At 41.9% G+C, this 21720-nt stretch overlaps 1 protein-coding gene across 12 annotated transcripts in view; it reads right to left on the reverse strand.

The window, feature by feature from the left end:
• The window catches only part of ATP9B (ATPase phospholipid transporting 9B (putative)), a 225459-nt gene extending 205175 nt beyond the window's left edge, over positions 1 to 20284 (reverse strand). For 3 of the 12 annotated variants that reach the window (XM_082418501.1, XM_082418497.1, XM_082418498.1), the window contains exons 1-2: positions 17376 to 17573; positions 2118 to 2291 (exon numbers count right to left, since the gene is read on the reverse strand). In XM_082418501.1, coding sequence (XP_082274627.1) covers positions 2118 to 2291; positions 17376 to 17491 — 290 coding nt within the window. In that variant the 5' untranslated portion in view covers positions 17492 to 17573. Of the gene's footprint in view, positions 1 to 2117; positions 2292 to 5912; positions 6171 to 10407; positions 17269 to 17375; positions 17575 to 17737 lie in introns of those variants that run through there. The other 9 variants (XM_082418506.1, XM_082418505.1, XM_082418504.1 and 6 more) reach the window with 9 other exon arrangements.
• Between the last annotated feature and the right edge of the window lie 1436 nt (positions 20285 to 21720).

A 21720-nucleotide genomic window follows, 5' to 3' on the forward strand; every position in this document is an offset into this window, starting at 1 on the left:
GGTGAGACCAGGCACTTATCTACTTGAAGAGCGCAAGTCAGGACCGACCGCATTTGGACCACACCTCCTCGTCCTAGCGCTCTTCCCAGTCCACGGAGCCAAGAGCCAGGAAAGGCTCTGGCGCGTCAAGTCAGGCTCTGGCTCAGCTTCTGGCTTGGCCCTTGGCTCTCAGGAGAGGGCCTCTTCCAGTTCTTGGCTGTAAACAGCAGTGAGAATGCTCATCTCAAACAGCACCGCTGGTCTGACCCCACTGCCCCTCCCACCCCACACTAATGGAGAACACACCACACGCCCATCAGACTGCAACTGTGGCACCGCCCAAAGCTCCTCTGCCGCAGCCGTCGCTTCAACTCACGACACTGGCCACCGTTCCCACCGTAACTGCCCACCCCCTCGCTTCCACAGCTGGTTCTGTAATGGCTCAGGCTTCTCCCTGATGGGCAAACAGTAATAAAATTATGCTGGGCTCAACACAGATGCGTGATTACTGATGACCTCTACCAAGGCGTGACCAATTCTGTCATTTTTTAGTCCTCATGTGTATCCCAGACACCTCCTCACTTAAATGAACTAATGTTCCCAACTGAAGTCAAGATAAAAGCCATCCTCTCCAACACTATTTCACACGTCCTCCCCTATTTTTTCTGCTGCCTAAAAAAAGGATTATTAGCCTTCCTTTCCACCACTGTCCTTTTCCCCAGGGGGTCCCTTTCCTTCTTCCTTCATGGGCCTCTACCACACTGCTGCCATTTTAGGAATGTCATCCTTCCGGGTGGTTTCCACAACCACGACAGTAACAACAACTCTCGAACCTCCATCTCCACATCCTGCTTCTGGATCCGACAGAACTGTCTGTCTTAGACCAATCCAGTACATGACAGATCTACATAAGGTATCAGCTCACACCAGTCAGAATGGCCACCATTAAAAAGTCTACAAAGGATAAATGTTGGAGTGGGTGTGGAGAAAAAGGAACCCTCCTACACTGTTGGTGAGAATGTAAATTGGTACAACCAATTTACAACTCCAACTATGGAGAATGGTACGGAGGTTCCTGAAAAAACTAAAAGTAGAGTTACCATGTGATCCAGCAATCCCACTCCTGGGCATATATCTGGAGAAAACCATAAATCAAAAGGTACATGCACCCCAATGTTCACTGCAGCATTATTTACAATAACCCAGACATGGAAGCAACCTAAATGCCCATCGACAGAGGAATGGATAAAGAAGATGTGGTACAGATAAACAATGGAATATTACTCAGCCATAAGAAAGAACAAAATAATGCCATTTGCAGCAACATGGATGTACCTAGAGATTATCATATTAAGTGAAGTGAGTCAGTCAGAGAAAAGATAAATATCATGTGATATTGCTTATATGTGGAAAGTAAAAAATGATACAAATGAACTTATTTACAAAACAGAAACAGAGGAGTAAAAGATTTCCCAGCTTAAAAAAAAAAACAAAAAAAACCAGAAACAGACTCACAGACATAGGAAACAAACTTACGGTTACCAATGGGGATAGCAGGGAGGGCGGGGTGGGGGGGGGGTGTAGATTAGGAGTCTGGGATTAACGTATACACAGTACTATATACAAAACAGATAAACAACAAGGACCAACTGCATAGCACAGGGAACTATATTCAATATCTTGTAATAACCTATAATAGACAAGAATCTGAAAAAATATATATACACGTATAACTGAAAAAATAAAGAGACTTGAGCATCCACTGATTTGGGTCTCAGAACCAGTCTTCCACAGATACCAAGGGACGCCTCTATAATCACAGATGGAAAAGAAAGGAACACAGTTTATAAATGTCAATACAGTGACCAGAATTAATTCTACCATGCAGTAATTACAAAATCACTAATTTCCTCCATCTTCTAAACATTAAAACATCTCACAAAAAAGTGAATTTGGCTTTCTGTCCCTTCTGGATTAGCACTGTTTGGTTTTGACTAAGGTTATTAATACTCTCCATGATGTCATTTAGAGAGCGGCTTCTTTAGTTTGATATAGAAACAAATGTGTTTAGAAGCTAAGCTTATAAATAACTGTGTAACCTTGGTGTGAAGGAGGTTAGGCAGCAATGCATAACAAACCTGGTACAGAGGAACTTCCATCCTCCACAGACAAACCACTCTAGGCCTCTCTTTCTTCGCATGATCCTAGCTCGCGGTAATTTGTGGTAATCACTTTCGTCATTCTCAAAGCCTTCTTCAGACATCATTAGTGGCATTTCATCCAAATGGGCAGACTCATCTTCCAGCTGGTACCTGGATAAAGGAAAGAACAGAGCACTGAGGCAGGCCAAGCAGTCTTCTGTGTACGATACGGGTCTCGCTTAGGGCAAGAGCCGGCCCAATTCTACTAATCACACTTTTCTTTTTCCCTCATACTAAGCTGTCTTCAGGGGAAGCAAACCATTACAAATAACACTGCACAGTAATGCTATTTTCCTTTGCAAAACACTAAACCAAGGTAAGCAGGAAAGGAAAGGCTGTCCAAGAAAGCTGCCGTTACCATGCCGTGAGCAGAACCCTCCAAGCAGCCTTCCATGTGTAGCTGTTCTATCTACGTAAAAGACCATTCTTCTGATGTTTCTGTATGCTTGCAATATCTTATAATGAACAACTGCGGAAACTATATTCAAAGGGCAAAAATTTTAAGACTGGAATAGATGTCCACTCTCCATTACTTCCTCCATCTACAGCTTCTCCATCTTTTCTCCTGCCACTGCCTCTAAGACCTGTGGTCACCTGGACACTTGTCATTTTCTCCATCACTACTATCTTCTTTCTCTAGATCTCCCGTCACTCTCGAAAGCCGACATTTTGGAAAAGAAGGCCTACAGAAGGATGGACAATGATGAGTGCTACTCCAGATAATCAGGAACATCTAACAGCACTAGCACAATTTCCATTCTGCTCTGAACTTCAGTAAAATGCATCTCCTACAGTATATGACAAGCTTTATGTCTGCAGTTAGCTATCTTTTCAGCCAGCCTTCAGGGAACTGTGTGTGTGCACGTGTGTCCGGCCTGTGCATGGGTGGGTGGGTGCCTGTGTGTGCTGGTGCACATGTGAGTGTGTGGCAACGGTGCCATGTAGCACTCGCCTACTAGGATTCCGCGAAAAGGTCAGCAGGCAAGATTCCCAAAGCCTCTATCTTCATGAGAGTTTATTCTTAAAATAAGTGTCTAGCTGTCAAGAATCCAAGCCCAAATGGAATTCAATGATGGAAAAAAGTCCTTGGACGTGAAGGCCAATGCCAACCTCCCACCTAAGTTTCTGTACCGTCTTCTCAACATCTGGTAACTAAAAAAGAGTCCAGCGAGTGGACTTACCAGGTTACTCAGTTATCCCCTACAGGGAAGACATTTATAACTCCCCATTAAAAAATATTTCAGTGAATATATCTGTGCACAGCACTTCTCCCATATTTTAGATGAATTCTTTCAGAGAGTCCCAGGACTAGAATTGCTATGTAAAGTCATAAGCTCTAAAATAGTTGATACACATTGCCAAACTGCAAATTTAAACTCCCACCAATATGAGAGCTATGAGAAATACCAAAAACACTAGAAGCAATTTACCTTAGCCTTATCAGACTGGGGCTGAATACATTTACTTATTTAAGGGGAAGAAGATCACCTTTGGTGTCACACGGGGTCCTACACTACCAATGAACTATGGCCGAGGCTGCTCCCCTCTTGCACGGAAAATTCAATTTAGCTGGACACATTTCGGAAGGTAAGAGGGGCAGCAGGGGCGGCCCGCGCAGACGTAAGACCAGGGCCTCTCGCGAGCCTGGAAAGGCAGAAGGAACTTGGCAGTGGAGGCCCTTGCAAATCACAGGAAAGACAACCATTTCAGGTGAGAGGCAAACATGAGATTCACTCTGCACTCTGGCTGCCCTGGAGAACTGGTCGAGGCAGAGCTGGAGCCAATCAGGAGGCCGCTGCAAGAGTCCAGGACAGAGACAGACAGTGCTTGAACAAAGGAGCTGGAGAAAAAAGGAGAGAAGTGGGTAGATTCGGGGCATTTAAGAGCTAGAGCAGACAGACAGGTGACGCTTGACTATGAACTCAGAGGACACGAGAGCCTAAGGACGACTGGCCTGTACGGGAAGAAGGACAGCAGTACCGCTCAGTAGGACAGAAAACACTAGCAGGGGCAGGCTTCGGACAGCAGAGGGAGAACCCTGAGTTTGGTTTTACTCATTTTCAGTCTGAGGCCTCTGCAACATGACGCAGGCAGCGGCAGTAAATGGAGCGGGCCTGCCAAGGACGGGCAGGAGCTGGGAGGCCAGCAGTGGGAGGGAATCTATTCTTTGGCCCCACCAGCTCCTCTTTCCTTAGGAACCTGGCCCACTCCGCCCACCACCCGGGAAGGACTGCTGTGTAGCTGCCTGGGACCTCAAACCCTCCTGTGGTTGGTCGGGGACAGGCAGCCAACCAAGCTAAGCCACGGCTGTCCAGGAAAATTCTGCGGCTGGAGCTGAGAAAAAGGCAGCCGTCTCCCTAGATAACTAAAGCTACTGTCTCCTGTGATAAGAGCTGTTGGAGGTCTATGCCACTACGTAGAGTAAGAAACCCAGAAAACCAGTCTTCTGAAAGAGAAGAATGAATCAGATAGATATGTGTAAAATGAAAAAAATGTTTCATGTTTCTTGTTTCATGTTTCAAGATTAAAATGTTTCATGTTTAATCTTTCATGGAAGATTAAATACATAACCTACTTTCAATATCCAAAAAATTGCTTTTTTTTAAAAGCGTAAATCTACAAGAACAGAAAACAAAAGAGGAGATAACAAAACGTAAGAAGCTGGGGAAAGCAGATGGATGGATGGTAAACAACTAAGCAGAACCACGAAAATGGAGTCTGAAGCCAGCAGTGAAGAAACCAGAGAACCAAGGGATTGGAACCTCGGGACCCTAGCAGGGCTGAAGACCGGCAGCACCGGGTGCCTCTGGGAGGGGGCTGAAGGGACGCTGGAATAAGAACAGACTGAAAGCTCTGAGAGAAACATGTGGATCCTTACCTGCAGCCCCCCTCCCACCCAGCTAGGCAACCAGCCCTCCGCTCCTCTGGGGAAGGGATGCTGGGCTGAAAACAGAAGACTGAGTGAGGGGGCCACCGACCCGTCCCCCCCACTACCCTGCGGATTAACAATTCAGTGTGGAAGGGATGATGATGGTGACGAAAAGGAGAAGAAACCAGCACTGAACAGCTACTGACAGCTCAGACTCGCAGGCATTAATCTAGGCACTTCACATGTATTCATTTAATTCCCAGTTTTAGACAATTAACACAGAAAACCATACTACAAGAAAGAACAAAAACTCAAATGTCCATAGACAAACGTGGACCATACACACAATGGGATACCATTCAGCCATGAAAAGGAAGAAAACTGATACAAGCTACAACGAGAACCTTCAGGACATAATGCTCAGTGAAAGAAGCTGGACACGAGAAGACAAACACTGCATGACTCCACTTACATGAGGTCCCCAGAGCAGTCAACTCCAGAGACAGAAGGTAGACAGAGGTGAGCGGGCAGTGGGGGAGGGTGGAGGTCAGTGTCGAAGGGACACAGAGGTTCAGTTTGGGAAGATGGAAGTTCTGTGGGTAGATGGCGGTGGCGGTCACACAGCAACGGTAACATACTTAATGCCATTTACTGTGCATTGAAAAACGGTTAAGATGGTATCTCTTATGTTACGTATACTTTGCCACAATTTTTTAAAAAAGAACAAACTTCTGTAATTATTGTTGATGACACCCTGCTCCCCGGCAGCCACGTAACCGCTGGAAGACGGATATTCCCTCACCACTACCCACACCCTCAGCGCGCCGAGCTAATTCCTACAACACGGTTTTACCTGCACTTACCACGAGGCCCTTTCTCCTCATCCTCCTGCTGGCTGCCACAGCCAGCGTGCTGCATCCTTACACACAGGGCAAGTTGGCTCAAGAGATCGATCGTTTGGGGAACAGGCTTGTCAATTAGACAACAAACCAGAATGAAAAAGAACTCCTGCAGGCGTCTTAGACGAAGGAGCCCCGGACAATGGATGGCTACAGTTTACTGAGTCCTTACTACGGCCAGGCACTCTGGAGGTCTGTATTCTGCATCATCAAAGAAGAAAACTTTAAAGCAAATGAGAAAATGGGGAAAAATATGCAGCACATGACAGAAAAAACGATTCTTTATAAGCAGTTCTCACAAATCAATAAAAATCAATAAAAAAGCAAACACTTTGAATGACACATGAACAAAGACAATTCACAAAGGAAGAAATACAGCTATACTTAGAAAATTACACTCCACCACATTAGGACCTTACAACAAACACTTGAGCGTCTACTACGTGCTAGCGCTGTCCCTGCGGGTACAGAAGCAAAGAGGCACACGAAGCCCCTGCTCATACACAGCTTAGGTACTAACAGGACAAAGACAAGATGTAAACTATTTTCAAAGGGGAAAGTGCTAGGAAGACAATAAAGGGGGTGATGAGACCAGAAGTGACAGGAGGGGGTCTTCCTCAGATAGTCCAGGAGCCTGAGTCTCAAGAAGTGACGCCGGGATGAAAAGCAGCCAAGTACACCAAGGTCTAGGAAGACCCAGAGGGGCTGCAGAGCCTGGAGGGCTGCAGGAGGGGAGACAGCCAGTGTGGCTGGAGGGAGCGGGCCGGGCGGAGCTGCGGCAAATGCAGCTGCAGATGCAGCGGGGCAAGCCCCACAGACTGGGAAGCCGAAAGGAAGAGCGTAACGCGAATTCAAAGTGGAAGAGGAAGGCAGTGGAAGGCTTTAAGCCTGGGAAGAATTTCTGTTTTCAAAAAGGACGTTTAAAACATGCAAATTAAAACAACTGAAAAAATACTTCTTAACATCTGGCATGGCCAACAGTCTTGGATAACCAGGGACTCTTAATTGCTGGTAAGAATGCGAACAACTTTTTGGAGACTAATTTGTGAAGATGCATCGAAAGCCTTTTTTTTTTTTTTTTTTGGTAATGCAATTAAACTTTAATGCACAGGTTCTATTATCTCATAAAATTAAAAATATATACAAGATATATTTACAAAGATAATGATCACTGTGCTGTGCTGATCACCCCAAAAGCCTAGAAAAACCTTAATATCAACGATTAGAGTTGCTTTTAATACATGATGGAATACCATATCATCACTAAAAACAAGAAGGCAGAAGATCTCTGGCTGAAAGCATATGTCAGGAGAAGTAGCAGTCACTATTATCACCTCTCTTTTGAACACCTTACTCCACTAATCAAAGGGATACTCGTTTTAATCTCTCCATATAATCTTCTACAAACAACTCCAATTACTACTGATACCATCACCGAACATCCCTACAGCAAGCGACCTATCATTTGAGATGGTTTAGGCAAAAAATTACATAATCTAAAACAGAACTAATACTTTTCCTCTCAAAAATTCCTTTTTTCTTACTTCTGTGTAAGATTATTTCTTTTAAAACAGTCAACTAGAAAATGAATATTTATACAAAATGTAATTAAAATTCAAAACACCACTTAAATATATTATAATATAGTATACAAAATGAGATTTTTAGTCTTTTTCATTAAGTTCTTCTAGCCATTGTGTTGTTTTTTAGCAAAAGTCACAATCTTATCAAGTTTAATGCTAGAAAAGCAGTACAATGAGTCTGAAAGATAATGAATATAAGCAACATCATGTTTAGTAACCTCAACTTCAGAAATGGAGCCTTTGAGCTGGCAAGCAATTTATTCCACTTCCAAAGCAATTTTCCTATTGTATTGAAAATTTTACCTCAGTATTTAAAAACAATAAGATGATGAATAATGGATTTTTCAGAGACAGGATAAGCAGAGAATCTTAAGTGTCTTTGTTGCCTGGTGTCATACACACTTAATTGGTTTGTCACTCAAGAAAGATCAACGTTTCCAGCAATTAAGTATAATTCTGGAAACATAGTTTTAAAATGAGTAAAAACAATGTGAACAAAGACGACAGAACGGATGATACTGAACCCAAGAGTACCACCACGGTAAGAACTGAAGACAGCTATCTCAGCTGCTGCCAAAGGTTTAAAAAAATTAGGAACTTTCAACAAAACATTCAAGTACTGGAAGATGAATAATTTACATGTATCTAAGTAAAAGTAGGTCAATACAATAACTACCTTAAACTCACATTTTTACCTTAAGTATCCAACAGCCTTATTGTTTCCACTTTGATGAGAAACATTTCTGAGAGTCAACTGATACTAAAGGGAGAAAAACATTTAAAATATGCTTAATGCTTAAACCTTCTTTAAGAAAAATAAACACCCCCTCTCTGCCTACATGTTAATAACGCAGAAAAACAAAGTGACAAAATGCTATAGAGAAATGTGTACATTTTCTTCATCAAATACAGCTTCCAAGTTCAACTGTGTCACTGGTGAGTCATTAATGAGCAGCAAAACCGTATGAACTTCCGAAAAACTGGAACTCCTTCCTTCCTACAGCAGCAGAGGAGATGAACAAGGGAATCGTTTAAAAAAAAAAAAAATTTAAAGGAACAGCGCCAGAGCAGCGTGCCTTGACATCAGCAGCAAAAACAAGCAACAGGGACAACGGTCAGGCAGTCCCTCAAGCTGAGGCGCCCCAGCCACACTGTGTATGCAGTAACCTTGGAGTTACTGACTCCTCTTACACAATGTTCTGTAAGAGATGAGAATACCAACTTCTCGAATAAGAAATTACACCAACTCTATACATAAATGGAGACAAACTTCTGAATCAGAGTTAATGGTACGATATCTAATATATGTAAATGTCAATCTAGAAATTTACAGATGAGCAGGCCAGTTAGCTCAGGACACACACTCCAGTTGCCCAGAATGTGCTGTCCCAATCGCCAACTCTGTCTTCATGCTGACACTGTCGGTTTAGAAAATTCAGTGAGACATTTCCATGCTGGCAAGTGTGAAGAATGTCGTAAACGTACATGAACTAGAGCCCTTGTAAAGGAAATTAATTATATAAATTTTAAGACTATGTCTCTGATTCCAAGGAATCCTGGGCCTGGGTACTTGGATAAATGCTATCTTACTAATCATTCTGTACTTTAAAAAAGCTTTCAGGGCTTCCCTGGTGGCGCAGTGGTTGAGAATCTGCCTGCCAATGCAGGGGACACGGGTTCGAGCCCTGGTCTGGGAAGATCCCACATGCCGCGGAGCAACTGGGCCCGTGAGCCACAGCTACTGAGCCTGCGCATCTGGAGACTGTGCTCCGCAACAAGAGAGGCCGCGATAGTGAGAGGCCCGTGCACTGCGATGAAGAGTGGCCCCCACGTGCCGCCAACTAGAGAAAGCCCTCGCACAGAAACGAAGACCCAGCACAGCCAAAAATAAATAAATTAATTAATTTTAAAAAAAAAAAGCTTTCAATTGCAAACCATCACAGCAAAGGAAAAGTTTCATCTTTACAAATAGTAAAATATTTTTTTATCATCATGATAATTGTAAAACTTTTAAGATTCAGAGAAAATTGTGTGTAGACACTCAATGAGAAAACTAACACTAAAAAAAAAAATTGTGTTGCCTCTACCAAGAAATGTACTAATATTTTAGAGATAATCAGACAGTAGGCATCTGTTCTCAGCATGAGTCTCTTTTTAAGAGAGACTAATAAAACAGAAGACTTGAATAAGGTCCACAGCCCGATGGCATAACACCAGAATGTCCAGGATGCAAGCAAGAATCACTCATTACACCAAAAACCAAAAAACCTCAACCTGAACGAGAAAAGAGAATCAAGAGATGGTGACATCAAAATGATGCAGATGTTGCAGTTATCTGACAAGGGGTTTAAAACATTCATCATAAAAATGTTTCAACGGGCAATACAAACATGTTGAAGCATATGCAAAAGAACAGAAAGACTCAGCAAAGAAACAGCTAATATAAATTAGTATCAACTGGAAATTTTGAAACAAGAAAAAAAAAATAGCAGAGACTTAAAAACTGAATGGACAGGTTCAGCAGCAGAATGAAGGAGACAGAGGAAAAATCAATGAACTTGAAGACAGAACAACAGAAATCACCCAATCTGAACAGAAAACAGACTTAAAGCAAATGAACAGAACTCAGGACCATATGGGACTAAAAGAAAAGATCTCACAAGGTGTCACTAGAATATCAGAAGAAGAGAAAAAAGAAGGTCCCAAACATAAGTATTCAAACAAATAAAGGCTGAAAAACGTCTATTTGACAAAAGATTCAAGAAACTAAGTGAAACAGTATAAACTCAAAGAAATCTATGCTAAGGCCCATAATAATCAAACTACTGAAAACTCAAGACAAAGTTTGAAAGTAGTGAGAAATGATGATATCTTACCTACAAAGGAAAAATCATTCCAATGACATCAGATTTCTCATCAAGAATCATGCAGGCCAAAAAGAAGTGACATAACATTTTTCAAGTGCTCGACCCCAAACTGTATATCTGGTGAAAATATCCTTTAGGAATGAAGGGGAAATAAGACATCCTCAGATGAAGTAAAACTAAAAGATTTGTTTCCAGCAGACCTACCCTCAAAGTATAGCTAAGGAATTCTTAAAACAGAATGGAAACAATAAAAGAATTTTGGTACATCAGGAAATAAAAGAACAACAGAAATAGCAAAAATATGGGTCAGTATAATAGATCATCCATCTCCTCTTGAGTTTTCTAAATTATGTTTGAGAGATGAAGCAAAAATTATAACACTCTCTGATGTGCAATTCTAATTGTATGTAAGGGAAATATTTAAGTACTTTTACATATGTAAAATTTACATATAATTTTACAAGACACAAGCATACCTCAGAGTTATTGTGGGTTCAGTTCCAGACCACTGCAATAAAGCAAATACGGCAATAAACTGAGTCACATGAATTTTTGGTCTTCTGGTGCCTATAAAAGTTATGTTTACAATGTACTGTAGTCTATTAAGTGTGCAACAGCATTATGTGTAAAAAAAAAAAAAAAATACGTGCCTTAATTGAAAAATACTTTATTACTTAAAAATGCTAACCATCATCTAACAATGCAGGGTTGCCACAAACCTTCAATTTGTAAAAAACACAATAATGCAAAGCACAATAAAACAAGGTATGCCCATAATTACATTACCAACAGGGGAGAATAAAAGGATGTAAGGTAAGGATTATACACTTTACTCAAATCGATAAAATATCAACACAAGTATACTGTGATGAGTTATGTCTGTATAATATAATATCTAGAACTGCTAAACTGCTAAACAGTATTTATACAAAGAGAAGATCCAACATAAAACACCATAAGTAAATCAAAATGGAATTCTAAAAAGTGTTCAAAGTAACTCGCAAGAAAGCAGGAAAAAGAAAACAGAGAAACAAAAAACACAGAAAACAAAAAGTAAAATGGCAGACGTAAGCACTAACTAACCATCACTACAAAGAATGTAAATGTTCTAAATACATCAACTCTAAGACACAGATCAGCAGAGTGGATAAAAAATATAAACCAACCATATACAGACTAAAAGAAACTCACTTTAAATATAAGTAGGTTGAATTTAAAAGGATGGAAAATTATACACCAGGCCAACATAAATCAAAAGAAAGCAAAAGTGGCTATATTAATGTCAGTTAAAGTAAACTTCAGAGCAATAAAATTACTAGAGACAGACAGGGAAATTACGTAAGGATAAAAGTGTCAGTCCATCAAGAACACAAAGCAATCCCAAACGCGAATGCACCGAACAATAGACCTGCAAAATATGTGAAGCAAAAATTGATAAAACTAAAAGGAGAAATAGCCAAGTCCATGATTACACTCAAGAGACTTCAACTATCCACCCTCAACAACTAGACAGTAAACCAGTATAAGGAGAGAAGAACTCAACACCATTAACTAACGAGATCTAATCACATTTCAGAACATTTCACCCAACAACAACACCATACACTTTCTTTTCAAGAGCCCCAGGAATTCTTACCGATGCAGACCACATCCTCAGTCACAAACTGCACCAAATTTAGAATAATTGAAATCACACAAAGTGTGTTCTTTGATCACAAAGGAATCACACGAGATATTAGTAACAGGAAGATAACAGTAAATTTTCCAAACACACTTCTAAATAATCCATGGGTCAGAGAGGATGTCTCAGAGAAAATCAAAATACCAGAATTTGCTGGACACAGATAAGTCAGTACCAAGAGGGAAATTTACAGCACTAAACATTTACACGAAAAAAGAACTCTCTAATCAATAATCCAAGCTCTCACCTTAAGAAATGAAAAGAAGAGAAAAATAAACCTAATGTAAGCAATGGAAGGAAAAAATAAAGAGCAGAAATTAATGAAGTTGAAAGAAAGAAAACGATAGAAAAAATAAGTAAAATAAAGATGGATCTTTGAAAAGATCAAACCTCTAGCAAGAATGACCAACAAATAGAAGTGAAGGCACAAACCACCAACACCTGAATGAAACAACATCAAAAGGGAAATACAGGACTACTACAAACAACTCTACACACATAAATACGGCAACTTACCTGAAACAAACCAATTGGTCATGGGGCACAAACTATCAAAACTCACCAAATATGAAATAGATCATTTGAATAGCTCAATAACTATTAAAGAAACTGAATTTTAAATCAAAACACCCGAAAAAGAAATCTCCACGTCCAGATGGTTTCACTGGAAAATAGCAAACATTTAAAGAAGTAACACCAACTTTACACAATGTCTTCCAGAAAGCAAAAGAGAAGGGAACATTTCCCTATGCATCTCACGGGGCCAGAAAGTAAAAGAGAAGGGAACATTTTCCTACTCATCTCGTGGGGCCAGGTAACAGGGGTAAAACCTGACCATCACTGCCACTCTATTCACGGAATTTAAAGTCTAACGAGAAGAGAAGCAGTTATAGTCAAGTGCGATCTGTGGTACGAGGGGAAACAGAGTCCTACAGGAGCCTGGCAGGAGCATGCCATTTTATCCTGGCTGGGGTTGAGATCAAGGAAGCCTTCAGAAGTAGTCATTTCAGATGCTGACCAAGTCAGGAATAACGCCACTGAAATAATGGAGATGTGTAAATGCCAGAAGAAACAGCTAGAAGAGTCCAAAGTAACTGCCTGTGGGATGAGAGGCTGGGATAAAGGAGAATGAAGAAGAGGGGTAGTGAGCCACAGTATCTTATCATAAGCCTTTTTACCACCAATTAACTTTTTAAACTATACGTAAATGTTACCATGATAAAATACAACCAAAGCCAAACTTCACAAAATAATGTAGAAGCACAACTTCCAGCCACAATCCATTTCTCCCTGCTCCCCTCACCTAAGTACAACTATAAACCTTGGAAATAAAGCAAGAGCCAACCACAGGAGAGCTCTGGAAAGCAGGAAGAAGGCAGCAGTGAGAGGAAGAGAGCTGGGCTGATCTGGGATGCAGAACTGGAGGAACACAGTGGCAGGACGTCTTACATGCCCCCACCGGACAAAAGGAAGGACACAGGCCCAGCATTGCCTAACTCCCAACCTAGCAAGAAAAGGCAGCCCAGGAAGGCCATTACTCCCCTGGCAGAATAAGAGTCCACCACCACCAGCAAGATAAGATTGACAAGTAGCCATGGGAATTGGCATCCTTTCCCACGGGCCTGAAACTCCCCTATCCCACCCAGGGACACGAGGGCATCCAGGTGGCACCAGTTAGGGCCCCTGCCACAACAAGAGGTTAGAGGCCTCAGGAAGCCTCCGTGTCCCCATGAGCCTGAGGCACCCCTCTCTCAGCGGGGTGGGGGGCGGCCAGCAGCACCAACAAGTGCAACCCCACGACTGAAGCAGCCAGCTCAGGAAATGGCTTCTCTCCATGGCCTCTCCTCTTCCCCAAGATCCCAGAGCAGCCAGGGGCACCAGCAAAAAGGATTTGGGCACAGAAAGCCTCCTGGCCACAGTGGTGCTGAGTCTCCTCTCCTACCAAGACACACCAGGGAAGTCAGTGGGCACGTATGGAGAGGGTACGTCCACAGCCACTGCCCAGCCGACACAGCCTCGCCATCCACATGGGATGACACCACCACCTCTCACCAAAAGACACTGGGCCTAGGGAAATCCCTTCTTTTCCTCAGCAGCATAAGCAGAGACAAGTACGAGCTCCAGGAGCACCACATAAACCAAGCACAGCAAAAATCACAACCCTGAGAATTAAACTGTCATTGGAACCATAGCCGACAAAGGTAGGCCAGGACCTATGTGCTAAATCTAAACACGGTGATCGTCTGCTAAAATAAAAGATATAAATACGGCCCACATTCTCCTAATATAATAGACGAAATATCCAGGAAACAATCAAAAACCATTCATCATACAAAGAACCAAAACACTGACAGTGTGAATTAGAAAAGACAATCAAGTGACACCAAAACTAAGATTAACTCAGATACTGGAATTATGTACCAAGCATTTCAAGCACCGAACATAAATATGCTTCAACAATCAATTTCAAATTCTCTTGAAACAAAGAGAAATTATAAAACTTAAAAATACAATAGCAGAAACACAACTTCACTGGATGGGATCTACAGTAGAGTGAAAATGACAGAGGACAGAATTAGGGAACTTGAGAACAAGTAAATAGAATTTACACAGCCTGAACAACACAGAGAAAAGAAACTGGGGAAAAAAAGAGCCTAAAGGAATTACGTAAAACTAACAAAAGATCCAGCATTTGTATCACTGGAGTCCAGAAAGAAGAGGAGAAAGGGGTGGAAATGAAAGAGGACTTGAAGAAATAATGGCTAAAAACTCCCTAAATTTGGGGAAACAAAATACAACAGACTCAAGAAGCTCAGTGACTACCAAACTAGTTAAACCCAAAGAAATCATACCAACAAACATCAAAACATGAAAGCAGCCAGACATAAATGATGCATTACCTATGGGGAACACCAATTTGAATGACAGTGGACTTCTAATCAGAAACTATGAAGGCTGGAAGAAAGTGGAACAATAGTTTCCAAGTACAAAGAAAAGAAGTGTCAACCAGGAATTCTATACCCAATAAAACTACCTTTCAGGAATAAAGGAGAAATAAAGACATTCTAAGATGAAATCTCAAGACGGGCTATAGGAAGGTCTTGAAATAGAAAGGAAATAAAATAAGAGAGAATCCTGGAACATCAGGAAGGAAGAACAAAAAGAGCAAAAATATGGGTAAATACAATAACCTATCCTTATCATCACAAGTTTTATAAACCATATTTGATGATTTAAACAAAAAGTATAACACCATCTGATACTCAGGACATGATATTTAAATTGCAGGGGGGAGAAGGGAGGTAAAGGAACCAAAATGAGGTTTCCACATAGTAAAATACTGATACCAATACACTACGGTGGTAAGTCACACACATATACCGTAATACCCAGAGCAAACACTACAAAAACTATACAAAGACCTACACCAAAAAACACTGTAGTGATACCAAAAGAGCGTTCAAGTAAAAGGAAAGTAAGAAGAGAAACAGAAGAATGAGAATCTGAAGAAACACAAAACAGATTAATAAAGTGGCACACTTAAACTCTAATGTATCAGGGACTTCCTTGCTTCCTTGGTTGTCCAGTGGTTAAGACTTTGCCTTCCAATGCAGGGGGTACGGCCTCGATCTCTGGTCAGGAGCCAAGATCCGACATGCCTCAGGGCCGAAAAACCAAAACATAAAACAGAAGCAATATTGTAACAAATTCAGTAAAGACTTTAAAAATGGTCCACATCAAAAAAAAAAAAATCTTAATAAAAAACTCTAATGTATCAATAATTACCTGAAATGTAATGGCCTAAATATACCAATCAAAAGACAGAGATTGACGGATTGAATAATGGAGAAACATGATCCAACAGAAACTCACTTCAACAACTTAGATAGGTTGAATGCTAACACCATGCAAACATTTATCCACAAAAAGCAGATGTGGCTACACCAGTCTACTAAAGTAGACTCCAGAGTAAAAAAAAAATTGCCAGAGACAAAAAGAGAAATATTTCCTGACAATAAAATAAGTTTCCACCCTGAAGACACAGAGATCCTAAATGTATATTTACCAAATGACTGAGCCTTAACATATATAAGGCAAAAACTCACAGATGCGAACTTTGATGGAAACCTATTGTGAAATAGGTGGCACGTTTTCAAATAATATCTCCTAAAATCAACCACTTAGAAGATTACCTAAGCAATTACTCTTCCAGGTAATATCAGGGAAGAAAGAAAACGATACTTCTCCACTTCAGGGCCAAACACTAAAAATGGGCACCTTACTAGCTTCTCCTGTAACCCTCAACAATTCTATGAGGAAAAATACTGCCCCCCGCCTCTGTAAAAAAGAGGAAATTAGGGCTTATGGTTACCTAAGATCAAACAGCTAGCTAATACGGAAATGAACCAAGATTCAATTCAGCTCTGTAACAGCATAATATGTACTCTTTTGACTACATGTTACAGCCTCTCAAATAGCCCAAACCAAAAACTGTTCTAAAATTGGAATCCTGAAGCAACTGGCTATTGAAACCTGTACTTTTTCCCTCTATGTACTAAAGGCTGATTGCTTCTACAATTGCTCAGGAATAAAATTTTAACAACTCTGAAGGACATTATCTCCCCTTCCTATGAGTTTCTTTTTCTAACCACTCTATCATTTATAAGTGTAGTATTCTTCCCTTTGGGTAAGAAATAAGTTACGAACTAAAACCAACTAGGGTATGAGACTTCCATTTTAAATCAAAGGTCTGCACTGTTTAATTCTACCACTTACTAACTCTAACAATTTAACCTTTCTGAATCTCCGTTTCCCATTCTTAAGAGCAAAAATTCTTGTCAACACAAAGTACTTTGTACACGTTCAAGTAAAACGTGCCCTTAGTAAACAAACTGAAATGTCTTCACTTGCTGTTTACACTTGTGAAAGTGATTCCCGACAAGGTCTGTATTTCTAAAACTAACTGGAAGTTCTATCTGCCATCTTCGCGATTTCTCCGGTGACACAATACGGGTCTCGGAAACTAACAACTGCGTGATGGGTGCCATGGGACCTGCGGTGCCCGTGCTACTTGAGGGAGCAGCCCCCCGAACCCGAGGCTCTTCCTCCTCTGCGCTCAGCCCGGCGCCGGCGCGCACCAGGGTCGTGGCAGCGCCCGGGCCCCTCCCGGAGCGTGGACGCCCTCCCCGGCTCAGGCGCACCCGCGGGGCTCCGGAGCCGGCCGCCCTGGGTGGACCCCACCGGGCCGGGCGGGGAGGGGCGCCTGGGCGGAAGGGTGGGGCGGCACCGCCGTTACCTGCTGGGCCGCTCGGCCCCCGGCCCGGGCCCCGCCGCGCTGAAGTAGGCCGCGCGTTTGCAGTTGGCCGCGGCCGCCGCGCTGCGCACCGGGCACAGAGGGATCTGTTCCGCCATGTTCTGGCCGCCACCTTCCCGCCCCTCCCGGATCCCCCTCTGTTCGCCGCCTTTCCCCGCCCTCTCCTCTCAGCTCCGACCCCGCTGAGGCTCCGCCCGCGCGCCCTGCCCCTTCACCGTGCGTCGAGGCCTGATGGCGTCACCACGTGTCGCGGCCCGATGACAACACCGTCAGCGATGGTGCTGTGCGGGAGGCGGAGACACCCGAGGCCCCGCCCTCCGCGCGTCGGGGACCGGTGACGTTACCTGCGGCGAGGGCGCGAGTGGGACGCGGTGGCGTTCGGAGGCCCGGCTCCCCACGCGTCGGCCACCGGTGACGTCACCGCGCGGCGAGGGAAAGAGCGGCGGCCGCGTAGTACCGCGCAGGGGGGGTGCGTGCGCGCATGCGCCGCTGGCCGGACTGTGCTGAGCCCGCATGAGCCGCAGCGCTTTCTAGTAAGAAGTGCGGCGGGTGTTGGTCCGCCGGTGTGCCCCCGCCCGTGGGTACTTCCCTGAGAGCCAGGTGCAGGGCACCGAGGGCCTTGCCGCACACCCCTGGGACCCCAGCGCACCGGAGCCCGGCCCACCTCCTTAGCGCAGTGCGCAACCTGGACGCCGCGCGGGGCCGACCCGCCTTCCCTCCTCCGTCCGGCGGCGCCCCTGCACACCCGGTCCCTGCAGGTTCCCCCTGTGGTGAATGAAGCTGGTGGCCAGTGCCTGTTGCCACAATAGCATGTGGGTCTTGAGTGTCCAGCTAGATCACCACTCTCAACAACTGACAACCCTGAAGGATATACTTTATTGTCCTATAGGCTGTTAGCCAGTTTTGTGTATAACCCAGCAGTCTTACCCTAACATTCCTATGTTAAATCGCCTCTAAATACCTCGGTCCTGCAATACTCTTTGAGCGGATCTCAATATCTGACTCACTGTATCTTCCCTCTTAATAAGCTGAATAAAAATTCTGGCCCATCTTTATTATGTATCTGCACGAGAGTTGTTTTACCTCTCGAAAATTATACTTTAGCAAAATGACAAATTTTCAAATATCGAAGAAGAGCTTCCTTATGTATTTTTAAAAACGGATGACTGGGTATCGAATCATGGAATTTAAATGCCATTTGATACATTTGAAAGAGTGATGTCACAGTTCTGTTTTTTAAATGTAAATACTTACTAAATGCCAAAAATGCATCAGTTGTAAACTATTTACACTTATAATGAAAACTTTGAACTATCAGTACAAAATGTGTGAAGGAATACATACTTCTACAAAATTCTAGGGAGTCAATGAGCAAAAAAGTTCAAAGACTGCTATTGTAATGCACAGTTTTTAAAAAAAGACTTCCATAAAATATGAATCTTGTAAAAAATCCGCCTTTAAATATATCTTTTATAGGCCAATTTTAGCATTTATGATTTCTTCCAGATACTTTCTTTGCTTTGCTCTCATGGAACTCTCCCTCTAGAGAAATGCATTCTTTCTCTGTACAGGTAGGGGATGGAAGATGGGAAGTTAAACAAAAATAATCTTCACTCCCACCCCCTCTAACATATACCTGGATTCGGAAGATCCCAACGTGGACCAAAACACAAGATTTCCAACATCATGTTTCATTCCTTGAATAAAAATATATTTTAAAGGGGAAAGATTAAGTACCCTCCAGATTTATGATGCCTTAATTTCTTATAAAGGAGAAAAATGTAACTCCAACAGAATAAGGTTTTTATTCAATTCACCACACAATGCTCTCACATTAATTATAGCTAGTTCATAATTTAAAACGAATATATTTTTGTGCAGTCATTTATTCTAGCTTCTCATATTCTGAAGGAAGAATTTAAGTCAACCACAAAAATGTGTGTGTGAGCATGTGTGCGTGCATGTGTGTGAGTGGGTGCGTGTATACATGGCATTTATTCGGCACCTGAAACTTCAGCCATTCCCTAGAAAACCGATAACTTGAAAAAGAACTCCTGGCTATTTAGGATCCAGCTGAAGTACATTTAGATCAATGTATTTAGACGGTTCATAGTTTCCTTTAAACTACTCATTCAATTACTGCTTTGTAATGAACCATAGATGTTTCAACTATTCTATCAAAATGGGAAAAAATGCAATTAATAGCTTCTCATGGAGAGTTTCAAAGGGTTAGCTAAAGAATAAATAAACTGGAAACAAGCTTTACTCTTTGGAGTCTCGTTACAGTTGGTTGGGATTTGGAATCAATAAGGCTGTTCTGTATCAACAGCTCTGTGGCTGACAAGGTCTTTCTACCTTTCATTTTAATGCTTGAGAATCTTTCTAGGCACAATACCATAGTCTCAATAATGATAAGAAGTGGAACAACCCAATCAAAAAAATAGGCAGAAGATCTAAATAGACATTTCTCCAAAGAAGACATACAGATGGCCAAAAGTCACATGGAAAGATGCTCAAAATTGCTAATTATTAGAGAAATGCAAATCAAAACTACAATGAGATACCACCTCACAGGGGTCAGAATGGCCGTCATTAAAAAGTCTACAAAAAACAAATGCTGAAGAGGGTGTGAAGAAAAGGGAACCCTCCTACACTGTTGGTGGGAATGTAATTGTTCAGCCAATATGGAGAACGGTATGGAGGTTCCTTAAAAAACTAAAAATAGAGCTACCGTATGATCCTGCAATCACACTCCTGGGCATATATCTGGAGAAGACCATAATTTGGAAAGATATATGCACCCCAATGTTCATTACAGCATTATTTACAATAGCCAAGACATGGAAGCAACCTAAATGTCCACTGACAGATGAATGGATAAAGATGTGGTGTGTGTATATATATATATATATATATATATATACACACACACACACAATAGAATATTACTCAGCCATAAAAAGGAATAAAATAGTGCCATTTGCAGCAACATGGATGGACCTAGAGATTATCATACTAAGTGAAGTAAGCCAGACAAACATCATATGATATCGCTCATATGTGGAATCTAAAAAAAAAGAAAAAAAAGATACAAATGAATTTATTTCCAAAACAGAAAGAGAGTCACAGACATGGAAAACAAACTTATGATCACCAAAGGGGAAAGGGGGGTGGGGGGGAGAGATAAATCAGGAGGTTGGGATTAACATATACATACTACTATACTGTATATAAAATAGGTAACCAACAAGGACCTAGTGTATAGCACAGGGGACTATACTCAGTATACATAAAACTGTGCTGCTGGGCTGTACACCTGAAACTAACACGATATTGTAAATCAACTATACTTCAGTAACAGATAATAATAATAATGACAGAAGTGGAAAGTCTAAAAGTGGCTCTAGAAGAAGTTTATTCTTTTGTTGAAGTTTCATTTTTGTCTCTACCACTTCAGGCAGGTGAAGCTAATCACTTCAAAATTCTTAAAATGAAATTGTTCATATTGAGCATATTTATTGCAAACTGTGGAAGCCCACAAGATACTGTATAGGATGTTCTCAATAATGATGTAAAATTCTCTTGAAAATTCAGAAGAGAGGGTATAATACCAAGTACCACCATATTATAATTTTATGTTCAGAAAATTCTGTATGGAGAATTCTGTATATAACACTTTATATACAGAATATATACATGGAATAATATATATGATTTGTATAAAATATCTTATTTTGGAAAAATGGAAATCAGTCTGCTCATTTTGTAAAAATAGTGCTTCCATTAAGAGTAGCATATAAAATGAAATTACTCTATATTTATATATACACACATATCTGTGGAGGAAGAGATTAAAGTGTATGTACCTTCCAGATTTTTCTTAGACTAATAGGAGAAGAAAAGGCTGGTAGTGGATTTTGTAACTCTACCTTATAGCAGAGGGGCTACAGTAGATATTGCCAGGTCTTTCCATTTGTGCCAGATTTGGAGGAAGAAATGGCCTGCCTCTCACCACTGAAGTAAAGGAAACCCAAGCTCTACCTGCCCCTGACTGCCAGGGCTTCTAACCTCAGCTCAGCCTTTGGGTTTAGGGCCAACTGGAGGTGTTCATAAAGGCACGTGTCCGAGGGTGGTGGTGCTAGGTAGGACCCTGCAGTGTTTGCCTTCGCCTGGTGTATCACACTTAGCACCAACCCTCAAGGAGGCCGTTCCACATTGTTGCAAATGGCAGGCTTTCCTTCTTTTTGAAGGTTGAGTTAGACCATCTTGTCTTTATCCATTCACCATCGATGGACACTTAGGAGCCCCTGCCCCAACCGCATCATAC

Source organism: Balaenoptera physalus (assembly GCF_965194825.1).
Source record: "Balaenoptera physalus genome assembly, chromosome: 12".
In the NCBI taxonomy this organism is placed as follows: Eukaryota; Metazoa; Chordata; class Mammalia; order Artiodactyla; family Balaenopteridae; genus Balaenoptera; species Balaenoptera physalus.